General features: G+C 49.4%; 1 protein-coding gene across 10 annotated transcripts in view; it reads right to left on the reverse strand.

Annotated features, from left to right (window-relative positions):
- Tet3 (tet methylcytosine dioxygenase 3) overlaps positions 1–11,612 on the reverse strand; it is a 96,922-nt gene that overhangs the window by 11,889 nt on the left and 73,421 nt on the right. For 9 of the 10 annotated variants that reach the window (XR_015686713.1, XR_015686714.1, XM_087659766.1 and 6 more), the window contains 4 exons: positions 6,923–7,016; positions 3,306–3,514; positions 2,381–2,531; positions 93–182 (listed from right to left, as the gene is read on the reverse strand). Coding sequence is in view for 8 of the 10 variants with exons in the window: in XM_087659766.1 (XP_087515892.1) it covers positions 93–182; positions 2,381–2,531; positions 3,306–3,514; positions 6,923–7,016 (544 nt within the window). In the remaining 2 variants the exon portion in view is untranslated. Of the gene's footprint in view, positions 1–92; positions 183–2,380; positions 2,532–3,305; positions 3,515–3,550; positions 3,628–6,922; positions 7,017–11,612 lie in introns of those variants that run through there. The other variant, XM_087659771.1, reaches the window with a different exon arrangement.

Consider the following 11,612-nt stretch of genomic DNA (forward strand, 5'->3'; position numbering starts at 1 on the left):
GCTCTCTTTAAAAACAAATGAAGCCACATTAGGAACATCAGGGAATGTGAGCAAAACGTGCACATGGCAGACAAAAGCCCTGGCTTCAGTACCTGGTTCTGATAGGCCTGGGGTGCCAGCCGCTTGTATAGGGGAGCAACTTCAGTGGCCAGGTCCTGAAAGCTATTCCGGAGCACCTCCTCCTGCAGAAAGAGCAAGTGGATACATTCAGAGCTGCCCTAGCTGGCAAACTTCCTGCCAGAACTGAGCCCACCAGAACCATCGCGGGGGATCACTGGGAAGTCAGTGAGCCAAGTGTGTTCCAGGGTTTCACAGCATTCCTCTGTTGGGTCCATCTTAAAGATGGGGATACTGAGGCTCACCAGGAAAAGCTGCTGTTGGAAGGTGCAGTCGTCCTGACAGCTAAGCTATTCTATCAGTCACACGCAGCACTGTCCAGCCCAGGACAAGAGAGCAGGGCCTTGCTTTCAGAGCTGAATGCGGTGGGTCATAGGTGTGGTATGGTGGGCAGGGATTTTCTGATAGGTGTAGATATGCATTCCCACGCTAGAGAAAGCAGAAACTGAAGGGCCTACACTGGACATTCACAGTTGGCCTGGCCCAGAGCCCATCACCAGGAGTCAGACAAACTCGGAGACTTGGCTGCCCCAGCCTCCTGAAATACAAGGTAGTGATGAACTAGGCCCCCCGGTTGGTCCATGTGGGTGCTGTACTAGCCAGCAAAGATGTCTGCAGTGTCAGGAAGCTCCACATGATGACTGCTTACATCACGTAGCTGCAGCCCTCCTGCTGCCTCTCTGGCCTTACACTGGCCTGTCAGGATTTGAGGCCATGAACACAAACATGGCGCATTTATGAAGGAGTAGCAGCAAGCACACAGTGTAGAGAGAAGCCAGGAGCATGGTTCCGTCATCGGTCAGTACAACCAACACGATGCTCTCTGTGCCCTGGCCACTGCTCTGCCTGCTGTCTGGATGCTGCCCCCAGCAGAGTCGGCCACAACACAGCTCCAAGGTGAAGCTCCAGCCGGGGAAGTGCAGCAGGCCTGGGGAGGGACCACTCCTGTCTGTGAAGTGAGCTCACACTGCCGGAGTGGTCCTGGGATAAGGAGACCTGTGTGCGCCCAGCACACGCAACTGCTCAGGCCATGGCAATCTACAGCACCAGGGACAGCTCTTGGAGACACGAAGCCTTTGTCTTTTTATTCCTGGCAAGTCTTGGGCTCTGGGACTCTTCAACCCACTGAGGCAGCCACATTTGCTGCTTCGAAAAAGAGGGTCTTAGCTTACAAAGAGCTATCAAATTAGAGTATTTTTAGCTTGAAAAATTGCCAAAGCCAGAAGGTGTTGTCAGCTCCCCTAAACTGGAGTTACAGAGGCTGTGAGCCTAGAACATGAGCTCAGGTCGTTTGGAAGAGCAGTGCTCTTAACCATTGCTCTAGTCCCTGAAAATGATTCATTTAATTCACGAAGAGCAAAGCCAGCCCGATGGTTACATGGGCTATGGATCACAGAAGAGGTGCCCAGTGGAGGTCCCCGATCTTGGTAGAGCGGGAAACCCTTCCAGTACTAGGAGCCTCAAGCTCTGGAAGGCCAAGACTGTCATCAGGATGGCTAGATGCTTGCCCCCCAGCAGAGGGACTATAGCCCTGACCCCTACACCTGAAGTACAAGCAGGAGGGAGGGAGCAGAGGTGAAGAGACCACCTCTTGCTACGGCCACTGCAGCACGACGGAGCACAGAAGATACCGCAATGGAGCAATGGCCTCAGCTGACACAGATCCTACCACCTTGTTGGAAGCTGCAAGAGACCCAGAGGCTCTTGTTCAGTTCTAACAGGGACAAGAGAAAGGTCCTGGAAGGGAGACCAGGGTGAGAAGCCATGGAGAGGCCTAATCTGAACCCAGTGACTGTATGTGTGGACCACACTCAGAGTACCAGGACATGGAGAATTAAGGGCCTAAATGTCTGTATGAATAACTCCAATGTCCGCCCAGCCCAGTGGGGGATGGGATACCTCACCGAGCCCTGTACAGATTCAGAGGGTCATCCACAGAGAGGAAGGTCTCCCTTCCTCCTATAATTCCTACACCCTAAAAGGTGTCCCGCAAAGAAGTGACCAGATCAAACTCAGATGAAAGGTCGCACTTGTAGCTAAGATATTCAGAGTAATTCCTTTAAAGCTGTCCTGTAAGAGGTTAAGCGTCTGAGGACCTGTAGCTAGCAGTCCCCGATTTTCACACTGCCTGCTAGTGTAACACACTTTCTGTCCATCTGTGCTGTGGCACGCCAATCCTACCTCTCTGCATGGCTGTTAAGGGTGCTGGTGGGGAGGCGTGACGGGGGCCAGCCGTGCACCCAGCCGGCCCTGCTTTCCTCACCTCTTTCGGATTGTCTCCTGTGAGGCGGAACTTCCGTGGCGTCTTGCTCCGGGCGTATTTGCAGCCATTGAAGTACATGCTCCATGAACAGCCGAAGGAGAAGGAGGCACCACAGGTGTTGGGGTCTTTGCCTTGGCAAGCACAGGTACGGCTGCAATGTAGAACACAGGCCAAGAGACAGATGTGGTCTCTGTTGACACTGCCAGCCTCTGGCAACAAGGGCTCCTCCTTCCACCCCACAACTCCATGTTTCCCAGTATAGGTTATTCTCTGAAAGAAATGTTCTTCAGGGGAAAACTGAAGGGACAGTAAAGTCACATGGTTGTTGAAGGCTGGGGGAAGGGTGTAGATGGAGGTAACAGGAGTTATGCATGCTTGTACGTGTGTGCACATGTGTGCACATGTGTATGTGGGCAACAACTTCAGGACTTTTTCTCTTCTATCATATTGGTCCTGGGGATGAACTAAAGTTGTTAGGCACGGTGGCAATTGCCTTTACCCATTGAGCCATCTCATGGACCCCTGTTCTCAACTTGACTGGATGACGTGACTATATCAAAATCCTCTAAACTGCTGTGTGTGTGTGTGTGTGTGTGTGTGTGTGTGTGTGTGTGTGTGTGTAGCATGACTTTAACCTCAGCACTCCAGAGGCAGGCTTTGAACTCCCTGAGTTCAAGGCTAGCCTGGTTTACAAGGCTCGTTCCAGGACAGCAAGACCTTGTTTCAACAAAAATAAAACAAAATCCTCCAAACTATATGCTGAAAGGATAACTTTACCGAAACTAAATACATCTCAATGAAAGGGTAGGAAAAGCCAATAAAAATAGGTTAATGTTGATCTATTTGGGGCTGAGGCCAGAAGCCAGCAGTGCCTGCTACCCTGGTCCTGCGGCCCCATCACCACCTCCGCCACTCCGATACGTACTCATCATTGAGGCCACATCTCCGGCTGGTAGGGTTCCCATACTTCCGGAGGGTATCGGTGAGCTCCTGGTAGAGGGTGTCTCCAAGGCTGCGAGGGATGCCCTCCCAGGCCAGGATCAAGATGACGATCACGGCATTCTGACAATGGTGGCCCGCCCGATGCCGTACCAGGCACAGCAGCTTCTCCTCCAGTGTGTGTCTTCGGATCACCTGCAGAGACACGGGACTGAGCGACTGCCCTGCAGGGCCACACGGCTCTGCATGCAGGGCACGTGCTCCTCACCACCACACAGACCTGCAGCTGGGAGTCTTTAGGACAGCATCTTTAGGGAAGAAGAAACACATTTTAAAACAGCAAAATAAAAAATAATTACGGCAAAGACTAAGACATTTGTGACCAACGCAAACCTAAAAGAATAAATGGAAGTGTGAACCAGAAACGCAGTGAAGAATTTCATGACATCCAGGAAGTCTACAGAGAAGGTGTCACGTAGCTATGCTTGTTTCACCCTTGGGCAGAGAAAGAGCTGTGCACCCGTGTATACACTCGGGGTATAACGCTGTGGGACACATCCGAGGGAAGGACCTAGGCTGCAGACAGATATCGTCACACCTGCCACTCACACTCTACGGGTTACACAAAAAGGTGTGACTGGGTTGGCAATGCCAAGAAAGAAAGAAAGGGGGCCTGACAAGGTCAGGGCTCCATGGGGACATCTGTGCATCGAAAGCTGGCTCTCCTTAGCCACACGGGGCACCTCGGCCTGTGCAGCCAGCTTCTCTAGTTTGTGAGAAAAGCTGCAAATGAAGAGCTTCACACACTGTTGTGCTGGCCTTTGAGACAGGTCTTAGGACGACATAGTCCTAGCAGGTCCTGAACGCACTCTGTAGATCAGGCTATCCTTGAACACAGAGATTGCCTGCCTCTGCCTCCTGAGGGCTGGGTTTAAAGGTGCGCACCATTGTACTTGGCCGAAAACTTTAAGTTTTTTTTTTCTTCATTTAAATACTTATGTGTATATATTTGCATGCTTCATGAGGTTATGTAAGCCATGTAGTGCACTGCCCCCAGAGGCCAGAAATGGCATTGAAGCCACTGTAGTAAATAAAGCTACTGTCTGCAGCCCCTGAACTCCGTGTTTAAATAAGGCACAAGCCCCACATTTCCTGTTACTATGGTAGAGCGTGCAAAACAAACTCTGACCTGGTAAGCGTGCATTTCAGTGGATTCAGGCTCATTCAGCATGAAGCTACCACCTCCTCCGGAGCTCCTTCCTAATGCTGCCACTCTTTAATTTAATACAGTTCCTCATGCTGTGGTGACCCCCAATCATAACATTATGTTTGTTGCTACTTTATAACTGGATTTTTACTACTGTTGTGAATACGTAAATATCAGATATGCAGGATAACTGAGGTGCAATCCCCAGAGGAGTCGGGACCCACAGGTTGAGAACACTGGTCTAGAACTGCTACCCCAATAAATGAATTAAGTTGAAATTTCACTCGTGGACTATCAATGCTTCTACTCTCTCCTGATGCTCACCAGCTCCTGAGATCACCCTTTTGCTCTTTCTAATTAAAATTTTCTTTTTAACATTTATGTAGTGGGCCTGTGTACAACACTTAGGAACCAGTTCTGTCCTGTCAACCTGGTAAGACATAGGGATGGATTCCCACCACAAGGCCCGTGTACAAGTGCCTTCATCTACTGAACCATCCTGCCAACTGCACATTTTGTGCTTGATTTAGTTGGTCTGAGAATTGTATCTAGGGTCTTGTACATCCTAGGTGAGCTATTACCGAGCTATATTCTCATCCCTCCGCACTGCACTTTCAGCCTCTGTCACCTGGCTCTGATGTATGTCACGGGTGTGGACTCATATGCAGTCTATAATTGACAACTGGTTGTGCTCTCCAGGTGTTCTGCTTGTTACATCTTGTTTCATGACTTACCACAAGTGTTACAGAATATTTTACATGCTAAATGACACACAGCCCTGATCATGAGGTCTTCTAAGGCAGGGTCACAATGACGTCACCCCCCACTTTCCTGCCAACAATCAACTATCACTTGTGTCATGGAAATTCAGAAGTGCAATAAATAAATAAATAAATAAATAAATAAATAAATAAATAAATAAAGTAAGTAAGTAAGTAAGTAAGTAAGTAAGTAAGCAAGCAAGCAAGCAAGCAAGTAAGTAAGTAAGTAAGTGAGTAGGTAAGTAAGTACTGGGTCAAATGTTGCTTCACGACTCTCTGACCGGTTGCCTGTCTCCCGGCATATTGTAGGAGACCGATTGTGGGCACTGAGTCATATCTGCAGATGCTGATATAACAGTGGTCATATCTGCTCATATGGACCCTGGACCAGAGTTCTCCAAGCCTCATGGTCAGACTGCTGTTTTCCTATGACTAATGTCATTTTCCAAATGGGTTTTCTGAAGAGGCACCTCCCTACCACATTAGACCTTTTACTGCAAGGGCCACCTCCCATGGGGTGGACGCACATATATCTTCACACCTTCTAAAAAAGCAGGCCAGGTTCCTTTGTTGGGAGAAGTCCTATAATAATGACTAGGAAGTGCCGAGAACACGTATGTGACGTTTTAAGTTCAGACGTGTTATTTTCATTTAACGCAGAAAGGCAGAGGCAAGGAGTGATCCCACAGAAAGACGGCGAGTTACGCAGTTGACATCCAAGTCAGTTACACAAACAGCCTTCCTGCCTTCACCCATGTGGTGCCTTCCTGCCTTTACCCATGTGGTGCTCACCTGAAATGCTTCTTCTCTTGGGGTTACTTAATGCTTGTGGCCCTGCTCATGTCTGTGTTCCAGGGTAGCCCAGACTCAACATTCAACCAGCCCCTGTCCCTTAACTCCTACAAGAGTAGCACCACAGCTGTGCCTTGGTTAAACCTTGTGTTTCTAGGTCTCTGAGCTTGCATCCGGGGTGCCTAGGGCACTGAATATGGACCAGCCATGACTAGCTACCAAGAGCCAAGCTCACTCTAAGCTAGTTTTGTAGCAGCAGGTACCCATGATTTCAGGAGCTGGGTGTGAGCCCAAAGGGCAAGGCTGAGGGAACTGGGGTCTGTCTGAGGCATTCTCCTTGCCCAGATGCTAGAGATCCCTGCTTGGGGGCTGGCAAGAAGCAAGCCTCATAGTTCTACCCATCAGAAGGCCTCATCTTGTCCTCAGCTCGGCTCATGTAGGTCAGCCTTCGGTGTCTTCCCCGGCTTTCATGTAGGGACAGGAGTACTGGCCACTCAGACACATAGAAAAGAGGAGCCTAAGTCCCTGGGGAGAGGGCTGGATAAAGGGCAGGCCAGCCGCACGCATCTCCGGCTCCTCCCTTCCTGTGTCTACAGCTTTTACCCAGGAGTCACACACAGTGTAAAGATTAACACAGTTCCTGACAGCGCAGGATGTCTGCTGCTGGCATGTAAGTAGGGCAAAGAGGATCAGCTGCCACAGGGGTCATTGGCTACAGGGCCCCATGATGGTGAATGTCTGTTTCCTGCTCACCTGCCCTGCGACCTGTTCTGTGGCAATGTGAGCCCAGGGAATGAGAACAAACACCCAGACATAGCTTAGCTGTGCAGACCCAGCACTCACCCACTTGGCAATGGGACAGCCTCGAGAACTCTTCCCCTCCTTGCCCGTGTAGATGACCTTCTCGATCCGAATAGCTTTCCCCTTTTCTCCATACCTAGAGAGGAGACAGAAGCCGCATTGGCACAGTGAATTCCCAATGTTAGTTAGGAAGCAGCCTGGGTGCGTCGGCCTGGGTTTCAGGCCCAGAGAGGGGAGAGGGGGAAACTGGCCTCTCTGTGCTCAGAGGCTTTGGAGGGCTTACATACAGATTCCCAGCCTTGGGTCACATGCCCCTCCTCTGTTCCTGTTCAACCTGCCTGCCTCTGTCCTCAGGCAGAGAACAGTTAGGCAGAATAGTCCCCGAATATTTCCAACTCTTGCACCCACAGGCATTTGCACTCAGCCCTGCTGGCCAAGGACCCCTGAGTTAACTATTTGTAAAGTCAATATACAAACCAACAAACAAATGAGTGTGTGTTTGTGCATGTGTGTGTGTGTGTGAGTTTACCGATCTCTATAACCTCCCCAGCTGACCTCTGACTAAAGGATGCTAGGAGTGACTCCAGCAAACACCGAGGCTGGCATACAGTGGACAAGGCTGCTCCCAGGCCCCTGCACATGCCCACTTCCTGGGAGCTTAAGCCCAAGCACTGAAGAGTCAAAGGCCTCTGACATCAAGTACTCAACCACACCATAGACACAGCTATGACCATGGATGTGCCTCACACAACTACATGGGGCAAGGCTGGTGCAAATACAGACTGATGGGCAGATAGCCACACTCTAGCTACATCACTGTGGCCAAGTTACTGAGTTCATCTGGGCCTCAGTCTTCCCAGACGTACTGGACGTAGGGATGGCCTTCATAGTGAACATGTATTACTTAAAGTGTGTCAAGCACGAGGGAGGAACTCAGTAAATCTCTTTAACGACGGAAAAGCCATCTTCTTTTAAGTAAGTTTTCAGTATCTTCTTCCGATGGGTCACTTGCCATCTGGCCTGTACTCTCACTCTTCCAGTCTCTTGCTGCCTTGGCTGAGTTCCTGACCGTATCTTTGCTCATTCTGGACTTTACTAAGAGTGTTTCCAGTCATCTCTCACTATGGGGCACAGCCTTCCTTAAAGAGGGTCCTGAGGATCTCCCTTTAGGATCTAGGACCTTACTGATGGCTTTCTTCCATGGGGGTGTTGGAGAGCAGTCCCACTATGTAGCCTAGGCTGGTCGAGGAACTCAGTCTCTGTGGCCTTAGATTCCTAGAGGCTGGGATTACAGACGTGTACCACCACCTGCCAATACTCAGACGCCTTTTTTTTAAAAAAAAAGCTTCCTTGTTGCATTTCCCCGGTAGAAAAGGAAACAGTTTCTTTTTCAAACACTGAACCAAGTCATTTATCTCACTCAGCTCTTAGGGGAGGGCAAGAAGCGTTTCTGACCACATTAACAGGCGAGGGCTGCCGGTCCCTTATAGGAAGTGCTTGCACACACCATTCAAAGCCTCCGTAGCAGGACCTGACGTGACAGCATAGCTTTTGTTTGGTGCCTGGACAAGTCTCAGCCCAACTGGCTTTATCAGGACACAGCCCCCAAGGGCAGGCCTGGGACCTAGGTCTATCTAGGGATCCCTGTTGGAGACTAGCATGAGGCTGCCACGGCACTCTCATAGAGAGGGCTATCACATTCCCTACAGCAGGGTGAGCTGAGGACACTTGTGCTGGCTTTCTGACCAGCTCCTTCCCCACCGTCCTGTCCTTGTGAGAAAGCTCTTCAAAGGTCGCACTGGAGACCCAAAATAAAGGGCCAAGTTGCCTACCCAGATAGATTCTTTTTTGTTCCTTTAAAACAAAAAATTTAAGACACTTGAGAGGGGTGTCGTGGCGTACGTGTGAAAGTCAGAGGATAAGCTGTCAGTCTCTCCTTTGACCATGAGGGTTTAAGATTACACTCAGGCTTGAGGGCAAGTGGCTTTACCCATTGGGCCATCTCTCTGGCCCCCTTTCCTCTCAGAAAGGAACTTGACAGTTGATGACTGCATTGACTCCTTCTCCTTAAACGTCTTATTCCCTGGCTTATCATGAAGAGTGTAAACTACCAGACTGAATCTGCAAAGTCCGGCTGAAGCTTGCTTCAGGGCAGACAGCGAACAACGTGGCCTATGGTTCTTGAAGGCTGGTCCCAGGATTGTTAGCAGGGTCACCTAGACCCAGAATGGGGTCCAATGTCCTGTGTCCTTTTATAAGCCCTCAGCGGCCTTGGACTCCTGCTCAAATTTGAGAAGCATTAACCCTGACTTCACCAGGGTAAGCTCTAGCACACTAATGAGAGCAGTCCACCAAAGCTCACAGAACCCTTGAGCAGTGCAGGCTCTCGGCAGTGCCAGGCTGTAGAGGACTCTCTCCTTGATAAAGCTCAAGGCTCTGGGTAGGTAGTGGACCATCTACAGACTAGAGCTTGACAACTGACTCCAATTATCTATTAGTATGAGACCTGGGTATCTAGGATGGTATGATGCCCACAAACACACAGGGATATTCTAGAATCTATTTCAACTCTACCATCTCCTCCAGATGTGTGCCCTGCAAACAGCTAAAAGCCATCAAAATCTCCTTGATGTCAGTGTATGCCCCCACTCCCTGACTCTGGCCCACCTGACAATATAGTAGAGCTGTGAAGAAAATGTGAAGAGAGGTGCAGACAAAGTCAGCTGGGACAAGGCACAAACAACACCCTCATAAGAAAATCCATGTCAAATACAGAGTTGAATGCTAGCAGCAAACCACTGAACTGAGAATAGGATTCCTTTGGGGGAAATCAGAGAAAGGACTGAAAGAGCTGAAGGGGCTTGCAACCCCATAAGAACAACAATGCCAACCAACCAGAGCTTCCAGGGACTAAACCACTACCAAAAAACTATACATGGACTGACCCTGGGCTCCAACTGCATATGTAGCAGAGAATAGCCTTGTTGGGGCACCAGTGGAAGGGGAAGCCCTTGGTCCTGCCAAGGTTGGACCCCCCAGTGCAGGGGAATGCGAGAATGTTTGGGGGGGGGTGGATGGGGGAAACACCCTTATGCAGGGGGGGGGGGGGGGCTTATGGACAGGAAACCGGGAAAGGGAATAACATTTGAAATGTAAATAAAAAATATATCCAATGGGGGAAAAAAAAAAGAAAAAAAGAAAATGCACTGTTCACCTGCTTCCCTCCTCACTCCAGACTAATAACACATCTAAGTTAAACTCAGAAGAGAGGGAAAAGATGAGCCTCTACAAGTGTGATCACAGGCTCTGTGAGTTTAAGAGGTGAGCCTGGAAGAATTTATCATATGGGAAACCAAATTAGCAGCGAGATCATAGATTCAGGGGTGGCCTGAGAAGACAGACTCCCACCAGCCAAGGTAGGAGCTCACATTCCTCCTGGGGTGGGGTGAGCAGGCCTGGCTCTCAACTCACTGGCAGCCGATACGAAGATGGAGTTAGAATCTGCTCCATGACTCAGGGGGTCCTTCCAGGGGAAAGGAGCCATGTGGGAGAAAAGGGCACGCACCCCCAGCCCTCGGAGAGGGTCCTCCCTTGGATCTGGGTCTGAAGACTCGATAGTTGGCTGTTATTTTTAAAGCAGGGGGGGGGGGGAAGTACAGTCTCAACACCCTCCCTCCCTCCCTCCAAATCCTTGTTTCAGAATGCACTCTGCTAAAGTTAAACGTCACTTAGAAAGCTGCCTGAAAATCTTATAATTAACATCCCTGTCTAAAGGAGTTCAACCAAATAGAATTAAAACTACAGTACACTCTCCCAGCTCAAACTCGAGAAAATAAAGCACTACGATCCCTTACCAAAACCACTGGCCATGTACTTGGAGGCAGAAGCAGGAGGAATAGGATGGTGCCAGATACACAGTTAAGTCTAGTTAAGTCTAAGGTCTGCCTGGGACAGAACTATCTCAACAACCAAAAAACAAAACAAAACAAAACAAAACCCAATATCAATGAACTAAAAACAAAACAACAACAACAAAATGCCCCCAAAACAACCCCAAAACCCAACAGTAAAAAATAAAGTTATCCAAATGTGTCCTGGTGCAGTCTGCAAACTGTCAGGCCCGCAAGGAGGCCTATGGCAAGGACATAAAGACATACTATGTCTCTTGTCCTGTGCTCAAGCGGCCCTTTAAATTAGGACTGCACTTAGAGTGGGTCTTTGATTAAACAGACTTTTCTGGTGGTTATTTTGAATAGAAATGTTTCCAGATGGCATAGGAAATGGAGAATGATTACTGCAGGTCAGTAACCTTCATCTAGCTCAGCTTACAACAAATCCAGGCTCCATCCTATTCCCTGTGCACTGACAGGCTTAGCCTGGCTCCCCCGGCACAGAAGACTAGGCGTCCATGTTTGTAGAACCTAAGCCACTAAGCCTTCCACAAGATGGCACGTGTACGCACAAGCAGATCTAGACCACCTTTGCTTTGGTTTTATTTAAAATTCTAAATGGTTAGTTTGGAAAATATCAGTGTATGCACGACAGGCAGCGCACCCTTTTCTGAGCACTTGGAACAAGGACTTCAGCTTTATGCCTGTTCAGCCTATGCACAGCACTCCCATCTACAGCCTTGTGCAGCTCGGTTCTGTAGATAAGAAAACAGTCACATAACTGCCCCAAGGGGACTCAGCAGTAAGTTCAGGATCCAGATGGGACCCAGGAAGCTACAGCA

The sequence above is a fragment of the Rattus norvegicus genome, chromosome 4, assembly GCF_021556685.1.
Source record: "Rattus norvegicus strain SHRSP/BbbUtx chromosome 4, alternate assembly SHRSP_T2T, whole genome shotgun sequence".
Lineage (NCBI taxonomy): Eukaryota > Metazoa > Chordata > Mammalia > Rodentia > Muridae > Rattus > Rattus norvegicus.